The 20,914-nt window shown below is 34.8% G+C and overlaps 3 protein-coding genes across 4 annotated transcripts; 1 reads left to right on the top strand and 2 right to left on the bottom strand.

Moving 5' to 3' along the window:
* Positions 1-6,398: 6,398 nt before the first annotated feature.
* LOC107770279 (peroxidase 5-like) lies at positions 6,399-8,493 on the top strand. Its single transcript, XM_016589570.2, has 4 exons — positions 6,399-6,858; positions 7,332-7,523; positions 7,615-7,777; positions 7,918-8,493. Exons 1-4 carry the CDS (start codon positions 6,637-6,639, stop codon positions 8,328-8,330), a joined length of 990 nt encoding a protein of 329 aa, XP_016445056.1. The 5' UTR covers positions 6,399-6,636; the 3' UTR covers positions 8,331-8,493.
* A 219-nt stretch (positions 8,494-8,712) lies between these two features.
* LOC107770281 (nascent polypeptide-associated complex subunit alpha-like protein 2) lies at positions 8,713-10,577 on the bottom strand. Its single transcript, XM_016589572.2, has 3 exons — positions 10,282-10,577; positions 9,327-9,445; positions 8,713-9,228 (listed from the first exon to the last, which is right to left on the bottom strand). Exons 1-3 carry the CDS (start codon positions 10,439-10,441, stop codon positions 8,881-8,883), a joined length of 627 nt encoding a protein of 208 aa, XP_016445058.1. The 5' UTR covers positions 10,442-10,577; the 3' UTR covers positions 8,713-8,880.
* A 7,169-nt stretch (positions 10,578-17,746) lies between these two features.
* LOC107770280 (uncharacterized) lies at positions 17,747-20,074 on the bottom strand. 2 transcript variants are annotated; one of them, XM_016589571.2, is made up of 3 exons: positions 19,813-20,069; positions 19,326-19,481; positions 17,747-18,575 (listed from the first exon to the last, which is right to left on the bottom strand). In XM_016589571.2, the coding sequence occupies exons 1-3, from the start codon at positions 20,024-20,026 to the stop codon at positions 18,049-18,051; spliced, it is 897 nt and encodes a 298-aa protein (XP_016445057.1). In that variant the 5' UTR covers positions 20,027-20,069; the 3' UTR covers positions 17,747-18,048. The 2 variants fall into 2 exon arrangements, with proteins under 2 accessions (XP_016445057.1, XP_075108002.1); XM_075251901.1 differs by lacking the exon at positions 19,326-19,481 and having other exon boundaries at positions 19,813-20,074.
* Positions 20,075-20,914: the final 840 nt, after the last annotated feature.

Here is a 20,914-nt window from a genome sequence, read left to right as displayed (position 1 = left end):
TCTCAAGAAAACAAACCGAGAAGAAAAGAAGAAAACAGTTGCTTTCAAGGCTACAACTGAAAGAGCAGACAATGATATTGATGACGACCCTGAAGCTCTTCAAGAAGAAATTGCCATGGTATCAAGGAACATGGATAGTTTAATGAGGATATATAGGAATACAAGAAGAGGCAGGATACCACCTAGGCGAACTAGGCAATAAAACGAACAAGACAAAAATGATGGCAAATGCTATGAGTGTGGAAGATTTGGACATGTTCAAGCTGAGTGTCATGATCTTAAAAGAAAGGTTTCCAGAGGTTTTAATAAGAACAAATCATTTGGAAGCTGGAGTGATGAAGACAGTTCAGAACACGAAGAGATAGCAAATCTATGTTTCATGACAATTCTGGAAAACGACATGAACAAACTCTCAGGGTGCTGGACAGATGAGGACACTTCAGATGACAATGAGAACTGTTTCATGGCGCGAGGTGAAACAAGCAAGGTAAGATCTTATAACTGTGAAAGATATAATGAATTGCAGGATATTCTTGACCTTACTTTGAAAGAGTCTCAAAAAATGATGAATGAACTAAAGAGACTCAACAAAGAAGTAAAAGACTGGAAACTCAAGCTTGAAGTATGCAAAATTGAAAAAGTACTTCAAGATGAGTTTCAGGAATTGCAAATGCAACTCAATGGCTTGCGCAAATCCACCAGTCATAGTTCTGTCAAGTCGAACCAAGCGACTTACAAGTCAACTGGAGAAGGACCAGCCAGAACAGAGTCCACTAGTAATAACACAAATGAAAGATCCAAAAATGGATTAGGACTTACGTGTCACTACTGTAACAAAAGTGGACATAAATATTCTTTTTGTCGATTTCGTAAATCAAATGACTCATGATGGATTTAGAAACCCAAAAACAATCCTGAGTCCAGTAATACTAATCAACAAGGACCCAAGCAAGCTTGGGTACCTAAAAGGAAGTGATAATTATGTTTTGCAGGAACACCACAGAAGGAGTTGCAAAGGAAAATGGTACTTAGATAATGCGTATTCCAATCACATGACAGGTGACAAAAACCTGTTTAAAGAAGTTACAAAAATAGATGGAGGAAGTGTCAAATTTGGTGATGACTCAAAAGGAAAAATAGTCGGTACCGGAACAGTTCCTTTCAATAATAATTGTGATATCACTAAGGTTTATCTTGTTGACAGACTTAACTACAATCTTCTTAGTATAAGTCAGCTATGCGACTCAGGGTATGAAGTAAAGTTCAAGAAAACATGTTGTGCTATTGAAGATAAGACAGGTAAAATAATCCTCCCAGGTAAAAGTTATGAAAATGTATATATTCTTGATGGTTTTGAAAATATAGATGGTCATATTTGTTTAACATCCATATCTGATGATCCATGGTTATGGCATAAGAAACTCGGTCATGCAAGCATGCATCTGATAGAGAAACTTTCCAAGCATGATTTAGTTATTGGTTTACCTGAACTCAATTTCTCTAGAAATCATGTATGTGATGCATGTCAGATTGCTAAACAAACTAGAAACTCTTTAAAAAATAAAGATATTGTATCTACTTCAAAGCCCTTGCAATTGCTTCATATGGACTTATTTGGACCCACTAGAACTGCTAGCATAGGAGGAAAATGATATGCCTTTGTTATTGTTGATGATTACTCACGCTTTACTTGGATGATTTTTCTATATCACAAAGATAACGCTTTGAAAAATTTTGAGATCTTATGTAAAAAGGTCGAAAGAGAAAAGGGGTATCTTATTACAACAATTCTAAGTGATCATGGAGGAGAATCTGAAAGCAGAGCATTTGAAGATTTCTGCAATGATCAAGGATACACCCACAATTTCTCTGCTCCAAGGTCACCCCAACAGAATGTAGTTTTCGAGCAAAAAAATAAGACTTTACAAGATATGGCAAGAACTATGATACTAGAATATTCGTTGCCAAATCACTTCTAGGCAAAAGGAGTAAGTACAACATGTCACATTCTCAATCGATGCCTCATAAGACCAATCCTGAAGAAGACTCCTTATGAATTGTGGAAAGGTAAACGACCCAGTATAAGTTACTTTCATCCGTTTGGAAGCAAGTGCTTCATTCACAATAATGGTAAGGACAATCTTGGAAAATTCGATGCAAGAAGTGACGAAGGTATTTTTCTGGGTTATTCATTAAATAGTAGATACTTTAGAGTCTATAATAAACGCACACTGTGTGTAGAAGAATCAGTACATGATATCTTTGATGAAAATAACACTTCGGCCGAGAAAGGAACTGTTGCAGGTGATGAAGATCAAATTCAAAAAATTCAGGAGACAAGCAAATCTCAAGAGTCGACTAATAAACCTGATGGTGTAATGGAGTCAACTAATGAGATTAGCAACAGTCAATCAGAATCTCCGAAGGAGTCAAATACTCATACAAGTACAATTCGTCCAAATAAATGGAGAGGTGAACCAGAATATCCTCAAAAGTTTATCATAGGAGACCCAAGCGAAGGAATGAAAGCCAGGGGAGCTCTCAAGAAGAAAGCAAACATAGCACTGATTTCCTAGATTGAACCAAATAAAATAGCGGAAGCTATGAAATACTCAAGTTGGTTACAAGCAATGCAGGAAGAGCTAGATCAATTTGACAAAAATCAAGTGTGGAAACTGCTGCCTAAGCCTGAAAACGCTCTTATAATTGGAACAAAATGGGTTTTCAGAAATAAGCTAAATGAGGATGGAAAGGTTGTGAGAAACAAAGCCATATTAGTAGCTCAAGGATACTCACAACAGGAAGGAGTCGACTACGACGAAACCTTTGCTCCAGTAGCTCGACTGGAATCAATATGAATTCTTCTTGCATACGCATCCTTTAAAAGATTTAGGCTCTTCCAGATGGATGTCAAAAGTGCCTTTTTAAATAGTTTCATTGAGGAGGAGGTATATGTAAAACAGCCCCCTGGAATTGAAGATTCAAAGTTTTCTTGTCATGTGTACAAATTGACCAAAGCATTGTGTAGACTTAAACAAGCTCCACGAGCATGGTACGAAAGACTCAACTCATTTCTTATTGATCACGAATTTACAAGAGGTAAAGTAGACACTACCATTTTTATTAAAAGATCATCGGAAGGTAATCTCATTATTCAAGTTTACATTGATGATATTATTTTTGGTAGTGCTAATCCTCTTATGTGCAAGGAATTTTTAAATCTTATGCAAAGTGAGTTTGAAATGAGTATGATGGGAGAACTAACGTTCTTTCTTGGACTTCAAATTCAACAATCTGAAGAATGAACATTTATATGTCAGACAAAATACATAAAGGAGTTGATTCAGAAGTTCGTTATGAGTAATGCTAAATCTATTGGCACACCAATGAGTCCTTCAACAAGTCTTAACAAAGATGAACAGGTAAATCCTGTTGATGGAACTAAATATCGTGGAATGATTGGCTCCCTTCTTTATCTAACTGCTAGTCGATTAGATATTATGTTTAGTGTTTGTAAATGTGCCAAGTTTCAGTCAGCTCCTAAAGAATCACATCTGACTGCAGTAAAGAGAATTATTCGATATCTCATTGGAACTATTTCTCACGGATTATGGTATCCACGCTTTAACAATTTTAAACTAGAAGATTTTTCAGATGCTGATCTTACAGGTGATAAGGAAGATAGAAAAAGCACCAGCGGAACATGTCAATTACTTGGAAAAGCACTGATATCTTGGAATAGTAAAAAGCAAGGATCATTTGCACTATCCACAACTTAGGCTGGGTATATCGCCATTGGACAATATTGTGCACAATTACTATGGATGTCTCATCAATTGGGTGACTATGAACTATTCTTTAAACCCATTTCAATTTTCTGTGATAACTCTAGCGCTATATGTCTCTCAAAAAATCTTGTGCATCACTCGAGGGCAAAGCATATAGACATCAAGCATCATTTCATTAGAGATCATGTTCTTAAGGGAAATATAGAATTATCTTTTATTGGAACTACTGATCAATTAGTAGATATTTTTACTAAACCTTTACTTGAAGACAGATTTTGCTTTTTAAGAGAATTACTTGGTATTATTTCCATTGATCATTAATATTAGGACCTATGTGATGTTTTTATGTTTTGTATGCCTAATGTTTAAACTTTGTCTTTTCATAGTCATTAATAGAGCCTCCGAATTCCCTCTCTTTTCTTCTCTTTTCACATCAGTTGCAGCATTCAAGAAAGGAAAATCAATCATCACGCCTGTTCAACTGACACCCCTTCCTTTCCTGTAACCAATCGTCAGAAACCCCTTCTTTTAATCTCTGAAACCCTCTTCCAATCTCCATTGTTCCCATAGCCTAGAAAACCTCTCCGAAACTCTCTTCAACCAGTTTCTTCCATGGCTAAACACTCTAAAAGTCCCTCAGACTACACCGGAAAAAGTACTCACTCCATAGCAAAACCTTCTTCCCAGCCTCCAGAACAAGTAGACCTAAGGTCCGACCACTTAGAAGACTTTGCCTCATCTCAGGCAGAACTCTCAGATCATTCTCATCCTCTAGGACAAAAAGCCCTAGGAAAAAGACCTTTGGAAGAACCTCCTGAATCCTTTACTCCAAAGAAATTGAAAATAGATCTCTCAAGTTCTTTAGAGTATCACTCAAAAAGAGGACAAATCGTATTGTTGACTAATGACTATACAGTTCCTCTTCTTTGTTTCCCACCCTATGTCTGGTACCTGCATTGTGTCTCGATTAAATCTGGATTCGTGCCAGAAAATTTCGCAGTAAAGCAGAGTAGTACAATTAATTTCTTGTCATGATTTTATTTTTTTGGTTAAACATGATAGAATATGTTAATAACGATAATAGTGTTTCTTTAAGAATTTTTTTCTCAAACAATACTTTCTGTCGCAAGTTGATTTTTAATATTGTATAACAAAGTTATATTTTTTCGAAGGTTTCTCTACCACGAACCCATTTGTCTTTGAATTGATTAATTATATATTAAGCTATAAAATACATGTATTTTAAAGTGCAAAATGTGCACAAGTTTTCGTAGAGATGTGCTGAGTTGTACTCGTATAGTATTTTACTCTTCAATTGAAACTTAAAACTTTGAGGCTCATTGTGTATTCTAGATATATTGGCACTGTAGGTATTGTAATATTCAGCTGGCATCCGCATACAAGGGGTCCTTTTCTTTGTTTCCCTTTTGCTGCACAACACTTACTCCTTATATTTGAGAATATTTTCTTGTAAAAGGAAATAAAAGAAAAACATTTCTTATTTTTTACAAACTTTAGTTTTCAGTTAATATGAGAAAATTTTAAATATATACATGCTTTTAAGATGAATTTTAATATGCTTAAGCCTCCAAGTTAGACATTGCCTCGATCTTAGGGTTGAGGGCTAGCTCACTTAGTGAGTTGTCACCTTTCCACAGTTTAGGTGTGCAATATTAAATCCATCAGTAGCGTAGCCTTCCCTTCCCTTTTCCCCCTCCCCACCCCTGATATAATTAAAAAAAAAAATTAAAAAAAACATTGCGTTAGGGTAGCTCTTTTGACCTATTCTTGATTAAATTCGGAAAGAATGCCATGCTAATTGACTGATCAAAGAAGGGTATTTAGCTGTGTCGTGAAGAAATAGCAAAAACAAGAAGCCATTCGGTTCGGTGATAAAATGATAACGAAATTATAGTAGGGAGGTTAACATACAAAGATTAAATAATATGCATATAATAAGTTGTATGTACATTTTCTCCGTAGTGTCTGATTGCTTGTACGTACAGCTTTTAATGCAATACTAGTATTTTTTTTTGTTTGGTTAAGATTGCTTTTACAAACAGTAACTCTTGATAAGGACACCTCACATTATGTGCAAGCTGGATCCTAATTGAATTAATCATCTTGTCATTTATACGATAGAAACCGCAGATAGTTCTCAATACTAGATGCTTGTGATATTACCTTGATTTAAATTTTATTTCAAAACCATCATTGCCAACTTATTCAATAGATATCGTGTTAAAATCTACAAAAATCTCCCAAGTCACGGGTCCAATAAGATCTCATATACACTTTGTAAAACCCTTCGACTCGTTTCCTGTCTTCGGCAAGTCTTTGTTGTTTACGTAACTCAATGATTAATAATATTTGATGAAAGAAAGAACTAAAGAAAAGAAAAGACCCACTTGCAAAAACAATCCATTAATTAGCAGAAATCTAGAGTTAATCAATGTCTAACCACTACACTTTGTTTTTTCATGCAAAAAAGTCAATAAAAATGGACTGGCTGACTCAAGCTTGTTTTGTTCCTACATAAACCCTAAAAGACAGTTTAGTTCAAATATATATACGTGCAATCATAGTCAATCAACCAAATCCAGTTGTCTTTTTCCTTCCAAAACATTATGCATCTTTGCTCTCGAATACAAGGTTACAGCTTACTGCCTTCTCACCATGCACTAAAATATGGATTTTACCAGCGAGATTAATAATAGTGTATTAGTAAAGATAAGTTAACATCAGGTCCATTTGATATCAACGTGTTGTCCCTATATATTGACATCGTGGTTGAAGCTACTCAAGCTCACTAGGAAACAAAGAAGTTTGTACTAAGGTCTTAAGGAAAATGAGTGCAAGAATGTTAATGAGCGGTGTGTGGGCAGCACTAATATTCGTGGTTCTATGTGAGTGCATAATGTTAGAAGCACAACTTCAAGTGGGATTTTATGGTAGTTCGTGTAGTATGGTTGAGTTCATAGTGAAACAAGAAGTTACAAAAGCGTTTATTAAAGATAGGGGAGTGGCTGCTGGCCTTGTTCGCATGCATTTCCATGATTGTTTTGTTAGGGTAAGTCAGTTTTCCAATAGCCTTTCATGGGTCAAAAGTGTGTGACCATCTCATTATGCTTTTAGTTTAGATAGTTATACTGTTCTTATGGTATTATAGCACGCTTTTATTGAATATATTATGTCATTTACATATCTCTTTACATGCATGCCTGAGTTATTATCTTTTATGAGTCAACCACGTAAAAATTCTACTATCCGATAATAAGTGACAATTCTACCTACTCTCTGCAACCATACTAGTACGTGATCATCTCATCATGAAGTTTAAACGTAAGATGAGATCACAAAATCACACAGTTCTCATCATAAATGCACTCTGTATATAGAGTAGTGAGTTTTACGTTATTTTTGAAGTTGTTTCCCATTGACGAGATTAAAAACCATATAAGAAGGGCCAAAGACATTATACATCCAGCATATTGACTAGTAACTCTGTACTTTGTTAACTTTTTGGTTCTGGCATTATAATAGGGTTGTGATGGATCAGTGCTAATCGACTCAACTCCATCAAACACAGCAGAGAAGGACTCACCAGCAAATAATCCGAGCCTTCGAGGTTTTGAAGTCATTGACAGTGCAAAGGCGAGGTTGGAATCTGTTTGTCGAGGAGTTGTTTCTTGTGCTGATATAGTCGCTTTTGCAGCTAGGGATAGCGTAGAGATCGTAAGTACTAAAGTTAATCAGGCCAATTAGCTTTATTAAACATACACTACCAAGGTGTATTTAATTACTTGCACGCTTAAAATTCCTGCAGACTAGAGGGTTTGGCTATGCCGTTCCAGCAGGTAGAAGAGATGGCAGAATCTCATTAGCTTCTGAGACAAGAAATTTGCCGTCTCCTGCATTCAACGTTGACCAGCTCACCCAAAACTTCAAAAATATGGGACTCACCCAAGAAGAAATGGTAACCCTCTCCGGTAAGTAGCAGTGTAGTATAAAAAATCTTTTACACTGACAATGTATATAAACTTGTTAATTGTTACTACCAAACAAAGAAACGAAAAAGATTGTGAAATTTCTAATCCATAAGAAGAATCTTGGGATCTTTGATGTCTAGGAGCACACACGATTGGTCGATCTCATTGTGGGTCCTTCACCAGCAGGCTATACAACTTCAACTCAACAACAAGCCAGGATCCTAGTCTAGATCCTGGCTATGCAGCTCAGTTGAAGCAGCAATGTCCACAAGGCAGCACGGACACAAGTTTGGTGGTGCCAATGAACCCTGCAAGCCCAGACATCACTGATGTAGGTTACTACACCGATATTCTGGCTAACAGGGGCTTGTTTACCTCCGATCAAACTCTTCTCACAAATCCAACTACAGCTATCCAAGTAACACAAAATGCTAGGAGTTCATTACTCTGGAAAAGTAAATTTGCTTTCGCAATGGTGAAGATGGGCCAAATTGGTGTTTTGACGAGCACTGCTGGTGAGATCCGAGCTAATTGTAGAGTCATCAATAGCTGAACAAATGATAAAAATCTATGTATCATAAGCGGGACTGCTCCTTTCAAGCTGGAGCTTTCTCACCGCTGTATCTTCTTCAACCTGTTCTATTCCCCTATTGGTTATTATAGTCCTGTGAGAAGCATTATCCAGGAAATAGATGTTTTGCTTTGCTGCCCTATTACTTCACATTATCTTACTTCCAGCACCATTTCCCGGGGAGATTTAAATAGAATTGCATGCATTAAATTCTTATCAACCAAAAGAATGAAATTGCCAAGTACCTATATCTATATTAACACATTTATTTACCTTTTAATCTAAAGCCACGGAGCTGCTCAGGCAAAATGGAAATGCTAGATAATCACTTCGCACAAAAATAGAGGTTCTGAAACAACCAAAATAAAGAAAGAAAGCCCTTCATTTCTTGATTTAGGCCAATGAGATTCTACATCGGACTACCTCTCAATAGGTGGTTCGCCAATTAACAAGGGCAACAAAAATAGAATGAGAGAGTGACTTCCAAAATTCATCATCAAGCAAAAATTGAAAGGCGAATTTTTAAGCATACTCAAGTGGTAAGCTCCATAATAGCACTGACTATGTCTCCATTGTGGCACTTCAGAGCGTTGACTGCCTTGCTCCTGGACACTCCTGCTTGTGTCATAACCAAATCAATGTCCCGAGGTTCAACACCAGTCTCATCGACCTCTTCTTCCTCATCTGCCTCAGCAGCTGCAGTAGAGGGGGACACATCTGACTTTGCCATCACAGATCCCATGTCTGGCATCCTAAACTGCTGAGCTGCTTGTGTCTGCAACTGCGAGCTCAAATCCTCAATCTTAGCCTCTCCAAATATGACATAGGTCTCGGAATTTGGGCTTTTGAAGACGTCTGGTTTTGAGATGAAGAATAAAACCTGCAGTGTTGTGATTGAGCTAATTAGCATAAATTCACATTTTTAAAAGTGTATTAAATTGAATACAGATGAATGAAGAATGAAACAAGGTGATTTACATTTTTGGTCCTCTTAATAGTGACCCTGCTAACCCCTGTAACAGGTTTCATGCCAAGCTTCAACATGGCTTTCCGACTCTTCTTCTCACTCCTGCTCTGCTTAGAACTCTCACTACCTCCTGCATCAGTTTCTATTCAGATTCTTCCAGAAAATGTATTAACAAACACCATACTGTGTGGCCTGGTTATCTCAAGCGCGATATAAGAATGTAACAACACTAAACAGGTCGAGTGCAATTTTGTACATAAGCAAAATAGAAATAAATAATAAAATAAGCACAGGAAGATAAGTAGCAAGTTCAGAAACATCATACTGGTAAGGACTGCACACCAGGAAACACATTGCATATAGTAGCTAAGAACAGGGATAGCTAAAACTTAATCTACTGACATCAGTTAGAATAGGGATGGAGAAATCAGACAGAAAATGCATACCATAATTTCGTACGAATGAACAAAAGCCTGGAAACAACAACAACAGCCAGTCCAGATTGCAATTATGCAAAGTATAAATAAATCCTACGCCAACTAGAGGTTTAATTATTCTAGCGTTAGAAATGCATGGTCAAATGGTCACTGGTCAGATAACTAATGTTGCATTCATTTCTCCTGCCAACAAACTTTTAAAAACAGCAGCATTAAGCAACTAAATAGTTGCAACTACGAAAACAAACACCAAATAGTTTCTATCTAGTGTTACATTATCCAAAATGAGTTCAACTGGAACTGAAATAGCTAAGGTGCTGTAAAGTAGCTCATCCAATAAAATACTCTGAGCCTTAAAATACTACAGATGATATCTAAAAGGAATACCGTCTCAGTATATATATTTCACAAAATGCCAAGTTCACAAACAGACCATACTAAAGACCAGCATTCTTAGACCATGTACGAAAGACAAAAACATAACAAGCAGTATGAAACCATAAAAAAGATGAGGAAAGGAAAACAATACCAAGGGCGCCATCTTCCTTGTCATCGTCATCGTCATCGTCGTCGTCAGAATCATCGACGTCATCATCGTGGTCGTCTTCCTCCTTCACGTCCTCAACGATTGGCTCATCCTCCTTAAGCTTCTTCTCCGCTTCTATTTCTTCGATGACGGGACCAGGCATGGTTGCAGTCGTAGTATGGTTGCAGTCGAATGGAGGAGGTTCTCAGTGCTTTTTGAGGATAGGATTCGTAAGCAGAATAAATGGAGATATAAAATGGTGGGGTTTTACCCTAGGGTTCCTCTCTATGGACCTTGCCTAACTAAAGCCCAATTTCATTAGCCCACTTATACCTTTATCTTTTCTCTTTTAATAAAGAAAATTAGTAGTATTATGAAGTTATAGTCTCTCTTTTTTATCATTTGGGTATAAGACATATTCAAGGTGAAAATGTTTCAAATGACTTTGTGAATAAAGACAAAGTTTTGTAACTAAATGGTGTTAAAGTTGGAAAAAAAATCTCCTTTAACTCGCTGAAAATCTAACAGTATATTACTAGGTTGCTGAAAATGTCACATACAATATGTGATTAAATATTTTTGAGGATATGACCTCCTATGATCAGTTGTAATTCAAATAAAGGAAAATAACTCTATAAACACCCCTTGGGTTTTATTGACCAGTCTCTGAGTGAAATTAAAAAATAGCCAGATTTACAAGTAGTAATTGAAAAATAGCCACAATTTTAAAAGTAATCGAAATTTAGTCATTTTCTTATAAAGATAAATCTGAACAAATGTTAAAGTTCGAATTGTTTACATGTGAACTTCCAGCATAACATGATGAATTTCATAATGTGTTGGAGTTCCAACATAATATGCTGGAAGTTCATACACAGGTGCTCCAATCTCCAGTATATTATGCTGGAACTTTCCGTGTTGCAGTAAAATAGTGGCTATTTTCAATGATTTTGCAAACACTGGTTTTTTTAATTACCAGTCCGAAAACTGGTTAGCCGTGCTATTTTAACTTGTATTATTTGTTACTAATCTCTTGTGAAAATGGTCACATAATTAATAGAACATTTATAATAGATCATAAAACTGATTGTCTCAACAAAAAAAAAAAAAGAGGCTATCTGGCTCCCTATAATCATTGAAATTTGTAAGGCCTCGTTTTGCTTTGAATATAAAATTGGGATAGAGTTATAACATCTTACTATAGGTTGCTTGTTAAGGACTGAACAGGATTATGGTGTTTATTTCGATTTTTTTTTCTTGTAAACTAAGTATTTTTTTTCTTTATAACTTTCTTTTCGGATTATGTATAACCTTCTTATACATGCAAGTATACAGAGTTAAACAATTATTATAGATTGAGTAGAGTATCATTTTCACAAAAAATATTCATTAACCAATAACCAAATTAAACCATACCTAGTTATTTAGACAAGAAATATACCAATTTAATTGGTTGATTTAGATTCTAAGTATTGCAAGAATTAGTAAAATAAATAAACGGTTGCGTGAGCTTTAGCAAATGGATGAATGATTCTAAAGCTATAGGGTTCACCTTGACGATCCTATTATAGTCCTAATTACGTATTGACTACTCACAAGACACAAGAAAACAAAAATAATTGCAGCAAACAAAATGAGCTATAGCAACACAAAAGAAACGCATAAAGGCAATGTATTCGGTGTAAAAATATTACAACCGACAAATTAAAAAAAATAGTTAATACCCTAAAAGGCCCCTAAACTATTACGTTTTTATCAGTTACCTACTTAAACTATTTGGTGTCCCCAAAACCCCCCTGAACTATACTCCTCTATATATTAAAAACTCCTAAAAGAGTACAAGGTAATGCCTGAGTTAGGGGTGTTCATAAAAATCTGAAAAACCGAACCAACCCGATTAAAAAAACTGATATGTTTTAGGTTTGGTTTGGTTTTAGTTTTAAATTTTAAAAACCAATCAAATTTGGTTTGATTTTAATTTTAATAAAAAAAAAATCGAAAAAACTGAACCAAACCGACTATAAAAGTAGCTATTTAAATTTATTATTACACCTATATATATTGTGATGACCCAAAATGTTATGTTTAAATTTAATAAGTAATTATGTGTTCTAAGACCTCAAAAAATACCATTTATTATTTCTCGACTTGCGTGCACAGTCAGTACAATTTTTCGGAAAATTTTTATGTGAAAAATGGATTAAAATGGGAAATAGAGCTTAAAACTCAACTAAGTTGACTTTGGTCAACATTTTGAGCAAACGGATCCGGATCAGTATTTTAAAAAATTTAATAGGTCCGTATCGTGATTTGGGACTTGGGCGTATTCCCGGAATCGAATTCCGAGGTCCCTAGCCCGAGTTATGGAATTTTGATGAAAAATTAAAAGCTTGAAAGTTTAATGATTTTTAAGAAATTACTGATGTTGGATTTATTGACCCCAGATCCGTGTTTTAGTTCCGGAGCCCGGTATAGGTCCACTATAATATTTATGACTTGTCTGCCGAATTTGGTGAGAATCAGAGTTGATTTAACGTGATTCGACGTTCGGTTGTAAAAATATAAGTTTTAAAGTTTTCTTGAAAACTTCCTTTGATTTGGTATCCGATTCATAGTTCTAGGTGTTATTTTGGCGATTCGATCGCGTGAGCAAGTTTGTATGATGTTTTAGAACTTGCGTGCATGTTTGATTTGGAGCCCCGAGGGCTCGGGTGAGTTTCGGATAGGCTACGGGATGATTTCGGACTTAGAAAATCTGGTTTTCTGCAGACTTCAGGCTTCTGGAGTGTTCTTCTTCGCGTTCGCGAAGGTACTCTCGCGAACACGAAGAGCAAATTGGGCTGGCACGTTTTGTGCTTTGCGTTCGCGAAGGCTTGAGGTTCAAAGCTTCGCCTTCGCGATAGAAGCCTCGCGTTCGCGAAGGGAAAGAGACTGGTCAGGAAAATTAGCCTTCGCATTCGCGAAGGCCAAGCTAGGCATGCTATCGCATTCGCGAGGAGTAAAATTTGACAGCACATAATTGTGCTTCGCGAACGCGAGGCACGACCGCGTTCGCGAAGGGTAAAAATCCCAGAAACAGAACTTTAAGTTCTGGAAATGGGGTTTCGACCCATTTTTGAGCTCGGGTAAGGCGATTTTTGGGCGATTTCACGGAAAAATATTGGGGTAAGTGTTCCTTATCCTATATTGATTATATTTCATGATTTCATACTCATTTATATCATGAATCCGTGAATTTATGGAAGAAAAATCAGATTTTTATAAAATCTTTCAAAAATAAAAATTTAAGATTTGAAGGTCCATTTGATATCGGAATTGGACAAATTTGGTATGGTTGAACTCGTATCGGAACGGGTGTTCGGATTTCGTGAGTTTTTTTGGAATTTGATATGTGGGTCCCACTGCCGAATATTTTAATGAATTTTGGATTTTTATCCGAAAAATTTATAAATTCATATGGAATTAATTCCTATGATTAGTATTGAATATATTGAATTATTTGTGAATAGATTTGAAGCTTTTGGAGGAAAATTTAAAAGGAAAATTTGTGGTTGAATAATTGATTTGGAATTTGCAAAGCGAGGTAAGTGTCGTGGTTAACCTTGACTTGAGGGAATAGAACCCTTAATTTATTTGTTATGTGAATTGCATGTGAACGACGTATAGGTGAGGTGACGAGTGTCTATACGTCGTCAAATTAATTGTTTGCCTGCCTTACTTGAAAAATCATAAATTATTTTTAATCATAAATTAATTATTATAATAATTGTTTCTCTCTTATTCTTTGTCAAATATTAATTCTTGAATTCCTGCATTAATTGTTACATGCTATTTGAATTATGTGATTTAATTGTTATTTGACATTTAGCATATTAAATATTAAACTGCCTATTTTCTCCCTGATTTCTATAATAATTTGCTATTTGTCATTGTTTGTTTCATAATTAAATCATAATTGTTGTATACTTGTTGTCTTATAATTTTATATTAATTGTTGTATTTATTGGGGAAATTTCTTCTATAAGAATTGATTGAAATGGATACATTGGAGGATCGGGTTGCACGCCGCAACAGACTTATTAAAAGTTAATATTGGAGGAACGGGTTGCACGTCGCAACAGACTTATGAAAGTTAATATTGGAGGATCGGGTTGCACGCCGCAACAGACTTATGAAAAGTTAATATTAGAGGATCGGGTTGCACGCCGCAACAGACTTATTAAAAAGTCTATATATATACTTGATTGAAATAAATATATAACAGACTTGATTAAAATGAATATATTGAAGGAGCGGGTTGCACGCCGCAACATAACCGAATGTGAATAGGTTGTGAGAGCGGGTTGCACGCTGCAACAGAATTGAATGTGAATATATGGTAAGAGCGGGTTGTACGCTGCAACAGAATTGATGAAAATGATAATTGATTATGACTGCTGAGTTGTCTTAAATTATTATAAATGAATTACCTGATTTATTTCTATTATTGTTGTTATTGCTAATATTGCGTACAAGTTAATGTAAGTGAACCGCCTTAGGTTCGTCACTATTTCGTCGAGGTTAGGCTCAGCACTTACCAGTACATGGGGTCGGTTGTACTGATACTACACTCTGCACTTCTTGTGCAGATTTTGGAGTTGGTCCCAACGGCGTACCATAGACTTGCTCAGATTTCAGCTTCCAGAGGAGACTTGAGGTATAACTGCATGGCGTCCGCAGTTCTGAAGTCCCCGTCTATTTTACTTTAACTGTGTGTTTATTCCTAGACAGCTTTATTTTATTCAGACCTTATTTGTATTTATTCTAGAAGCTCGTGCACTTGTGACACCAATTCTGGGATGGTATTTAGACACCATTGTTTTTATGAACTATTCACTATATTTCAAACTTTGCTTCCGCTTTTGTTTTCTTGATTATTAATAATTTAAAAATTGCTTTAAAAAATTGGTTAATATTATTCTAACGGTTGCTTGCCTAGCAAGTGAAATGTTAGGCGCCATCACTGTCCGAAGGAGGAAATTTCGGGTCGTGACATATATGTATATTTTTATATAAAGTTTCTGAAATTTTATGGTACATATTAGTCATTTGTATTTTTAGTCTAGTTCTTTACTATTATAATAATCTAATTCTCTGCCTTCTAGTTTGATTGGTAGTTTTCTGTTGTTAAGTACAATAATTTATTTCAAGTTAAAAATAATCGATTTTTAATTGAGTACTTAAATTATTCATCACTATTTGAGTCAATTATCATCAATATATCTTGATAAATGATAAATTTCTCAAAGAGCAATTAGTTTGATAGCGTTACGTTGAAAATGTAGTCGTCGGAATATGCGTTTGGTAGTGTATGTCTCATATTTAAGAAAAAACCGATAAATAACCAAAAAAAACTGAAAAACCGATAAAAACCGAATCGATAAAAAACCGACATAATTGGTTTTGGTTTGGTTCCAATATTTGAAAAACCGACTTACTTGGTTTGGTTTCTTTTTAGGGAAAAAGCGACCCAAACCGAATTACTGTTTGGGAAGGGATACTAGACATTCATTCAGATTTATAGTTAGCGTTTAAGATTTTCTTCCAAAATGTATGGGTTTTCTATTGAATAAATGTCGAATTTCATTTACACCTTTTCATTCCAAGTTAAGGTTTCATTTTCATCCCCAAGAAGCTACCGAGTTTTCAAAGAAGAGAAAATAAAATGAAGAAAAAGGTATAAAGAAAGGGTGTATTTGGTATAACGGAAAATATTTTCCAAGAAAATATTTTTTTGGAAAACAAGTAGTAATCTTATTCATTTTCTAGTATTTGGTACGCGTAAACTTCCAAACACATAAACCTCCGAACTCATAACTTTGGAACTTATAAAATTTTAAACATGTAAACCGAAAGATGAAAAAACTAAAACTGAAAATATATATATAAAAAAAAAATCCCGGGGGAGGAGGGGTGGGATGGGGTGGGGTGGGGGTGCAGAAATTTGAAATTACAAAAAAAAATAGTAAAAAAAAAAAATTGTGCGGGGGGTGGGGAGGTGTGAGTGCAGAAAAACGAAAAAACAAAAATTTGAAATTACAAAACAAAAAGTAAAAAAACAAATGTGCGGGGTGGGGTCAGTGGGGATGAGGGTGCAGAAAAATAAAAAAACAGAAATTTGAAATTATATAAAAAAAAGTTTAAAATTTTTTTTTCGGACTTCGGGGGTATTTTATTATGGGTTCATTATAGCTCAGGGGTAATGGAAACCCCCAATAGTTTAAGTATGAAAGTCTAGTTTAGGTGGGTTTTGATGTATTAACTCATTAAAAAAGCAGTCAAATGAATAGTAAAAGAAAAAAGAATTAGCCTTTTTTTTAATGCAAAAGGATACTTTGTAGTATTACGCTTTTAATTGGTACTAGTCTTAGGGTACGCGCTTCGCGTGTGTATCTATGTATATATAATTTAACAATTTACAATAATATTTTTGAATAATATATTTGAGTTATAAAATAAAATTATATTACAATTACAAAATATAACTTTGAGAAAATGATAGAATATTGATCCTAATTAGCTAAATTGTCTAATGTAAAATTTATTTTTGAAGGGTAAAAATATCGATCAATACTTCGCGAAGGGCACCCTTTTAGAGTACACTCTTAACATGTCTACCCATATTTGATATTCAATTCTCATGTGTCATTTTGAAAGTATTTCTTGAAGATAACATTGAGCTAAAGAGTATTATAATTATGGATAATGCGTTAGTTATATCTAATTATAGTATTTAATAAAACGTGTATTTAGATTTTAGTACATAAAATTTATCGAAGGAGTGTTAGATTAAACATTAATGAACATATTATTATATACTCCAAAAAATCAAACATATTATTTTTCACAAAAAAGTATTTTTCTATGTCTTATTAAGATAGAATTAATTGCTTATAATTCTACAAGTAATTTAAACCTACCACAAATAATAACTACTTTTTACTTATTCTTTAACTTAAATTCTCGAGAAAAAGTCTTATTTAGTGGTAAAAGAGTGATAAAAGAAGTCTAATATCAAACAAATGGTTAATGTTGTTATCTATTATATCCGTGTTTCAATTAGAAATTGATAAGTTAATTACCTTTTGTTTGTCTTAGTTTAATAACAACTTTCAATATATAAAAAAAGTCTTTGAAAGTGCATGTCAAGATTGTGCATATTTAGTTTTTATCAGATGCAAAATATAGTACCATATTTATAAGTAGAAATACGTTGATTTTGAATTCTTACCTAGTTCAAATATGGAAAATATTATTAACAAAGATTAATTGAAATCAAAGTCCTTAAATTAGGAAAATAATTAAATAGTTATTCCTAAATATTAGACAATTAATTAAATGTTATTCTTAAATATTAGAAAAATAATTTAATATGACTATTTTGTCCAGTATGAACTCCATTTTTAAAAGGTAAAAAAAGCGAACGATATTTTGCTAAAGACCTTCGTGCTTTTAATATAATAATATAGATAAAATAGGGCATTTTCTGTAGCGCCCGGTACACAAAATAATGCTATTAGTACCTTCAAAACATACATGGGGGAACTAACAAAAAGTTTACTATATTAGTAGTGCTATTAGCATCATGCATCCTAGTTCCAATTTTTTGTCAGGAACGCCATTTTTCGCCAGAAGAAGGGTTAGTCAATTAATTACAATCATCCACTAAAATTTAGTTCCCCCACCCCACAATTAAAATTGTAAATAGTGCCCGATGCACGCGAAATAAAATCAAGTACGGTGAAGAGAACTCCCTCTAGCAGCTGCGTCTGGCATAGGTGTATCTCCCGCCTCAGCTGGTGGGATAACCAATGTCGAGATAGAACCAGCAGCAGTAGTAATACCAGGTGCAAAAGAAGCAGGAGCTGGATACACAGCTGAATTAGGGGCATCAGCAGTAGTAGCAGCATTAGATCCAATAAAAACAGGAGGAACATCAACGGCAGAAACAACAGGTGCCAGAGTAGGTGGAGAAAAGGTGGAATCAGGCAGAGATATTCCAATATCCACAGTGGTATCATTCAACACCGTCTTCTGATCAGCAACAACATCCTCAACTACCTGAGTTGGGGCATCAGTGGTGGGAGTGGGAGTCGGGGCATGCTCATCGGACCTGGACAGACTCGCTCGAACCTCGGCTAGCTTGGCTAGAATCTCTGTACCATCAGTGCCCATAGCCTTGAATACAACTTCAATTACTAGCAAGGTATGCCTCCACTTCATCTCAAAGTTAGTCAATTGCTCCTCTATGGATGACTCTACGAGTTAGAAATGCATGCTCGAGTGGTCAGTTAAGCATCATTTTCTCCTTCTAACAAGCTTTTGAAAACAGCAGCATTAAGCATTTAAATTGTTACAACTGCCAAACTCAAACACCACATAATTTCTTTGTACTATTACATTATCCACAAAGGGGTCTTGCAAGGTTTTAGCTGTGCAGCAGCAAAATAGCTCAACTAATAAAATCCTCTAAGCCTTGACATAGCACATTATCCCTAAGAGGTCGTTTGGTAGGGTGTATAAGAATAATGCAGAATAAGGTGTATTAGTAATGCATGGGTTAGTAATGCAAGCATTAGTTATGCAGATATTATTTCTTATCTACTGTTTGGCGTGGTGTATTAAAATTATAATGCATTGCATAATTTTTAAGAAAAATAGTTGTTTACAAAAATGCCCTTCATATTCTCAAGCTTTAAGGGACTTTAAGGATAATTTTGTCTTTAATCAACCTAATGCATGCATTAGTAGCCTTGGTATTACTAATGCCATGGTTTTCTATGCATTACTTATACATAAGATAATACCAAGTATGATGTATTAGTTATACACAGGTTGGAAAAATGTACCAAACAAGGTATTAGTAATGCATAGAGCTAATGTTTGCATTATTTTTTCTAATACCTCCTACCAAACCACCTCTAAAAGGAATGCCATCGCAATAGATATTTCACAAAATGCTGCAAAAAATTATAACCTTAAAAAGGGTTAGGTAAGGCAAAGAATACCTTGAGTAGGAGTCGGGCCAAGCTCATGGGACGCGGACAGACCCACTGGAAACTGAGCTAGAATCTCTGTAATATTTATGCCCTTATCCTTGGCTTTAGTTTCTATTACTAGCCATATCTGTTTATGCATCCTCTCAATATTAGCCAATCGCTCCTCTGGGAGTTAGAAATGCATGCTCGAGTGGTCAGTTAATTGAAGTAGCAGTGGCATTAAGCATTTAAACTACCAAAACAAACACCAAAATAGTTTCTATAATTTACTTTGTCCACAAAGGGTTGAACTTGCAAGGAATTAGGTACATAGCAGCAAAATAGCCCATCCAATCAAAAACTCTGACCCTTGAAATACCACATGTGATCTTTAAAAGAAATGCAGTCACAATTGATATTTCACAAATTGTGTTAACTAGGACACCATATTTAAACCAGTATTCTTATACAATGTATGAAAGACAAAAATTGAATAACAAGAAGCAGAACGAAATACCTATGGCGCAAGCGTTCTTGTCATCGTCATCGTCGTCGTCGTCGGCGTCAGAATCGTAGTCGTCTTCAGACATTGACTCATCCTCCTGAAGCTTCTTCACGATGAGACCGGGCATGGCTGTTTTTGTACGGTGGATTTGTAGAATATAGAAGTAGAAGGGGTTCTCAGTGCGTTGAGATAAAATTGGCAAGCAGGAAGAAATTTGCTTTACCATATGGTGCGGTTTTTTTTACCTTCGGGTTCCTCTCTATGGAACTGCCTAACTAGAGCCCAATTTCATCAGCCCATTTATTCCTTGTCTACTCTTTAATATATTAAATAAAAGAATTAAGGGTAATATCACTTTTAGCTTGCGTAAAAATTATAACATACAGAATGTATATATATACAAAAAATATAGTATATTTTTCCGACTATTATTTTGAGAGCGGCTATACAATGTCATTTTGCGAAAAACTAATGGGAAATTACCAGTTATGTCAGCTCATAAGAAAGTTAGTATAAAAACTAGCCAATTCATAAAATATTACCAATATTAACCAATTAGCTATTTGTAGCCAAAAAAATATTAAATTTTTGCTTTCTTTTGAGTGGGTGTTGTTGTAATAGATTGGATACATCTTAAAGAGTTTAAATCTCAGTTTTGGGATGACTTGGTAAAGTTTTGAGATGGTTTGAATTGAAAATTCGAAATAGAAGATGAACTTGAAAAAAGATCATATATGTATCACACTTGTATTATTTATGTATCACACATGTATCAAATGTGTATCACATGCATATCTATGTCTACCTGTGTGTGAGATACATGCGTAATACATGTTTAATACTTGTGTCGTAGAAGAATTATTTCAACTTGATTTTAACTACGAATTTTGACACCAAGTCACCTCCAATCTTCCTCAAATTTTGTATAGTGACTCAACTATATGTTTTCAATGATATTCAATCATACCCATTGAAAAGATTTCTTTTTGCTTAGATTTTTGGAATCTTATATATATATATATATATATATATATATATATATATATATATATATATATATATATATATATATATATATATATATATATATATTTGTATTTCATCACCTTATTTG

This window comes from Nicotiana tabacum, chromosome 4, assembly GCF_000715075.1.
Source record: "Nicotiana tabacum cultivar K326 chromosome 4, ASM71507v2, whole genome shotgun sequence".
Taxonomy (NCBI): domain Eukaryota; kingdom Viridiplantae; phylum Streptophyta; class Magnoliopsida; order Solanales; family Solanaceae; genus Nicotiana; species Nicotiana tabacum.
The sequence above is the reverse complement of the archived record's forward strand: the minus strand, read 5'-3'. Positions and strand labels throughout refer to the sequence as shown.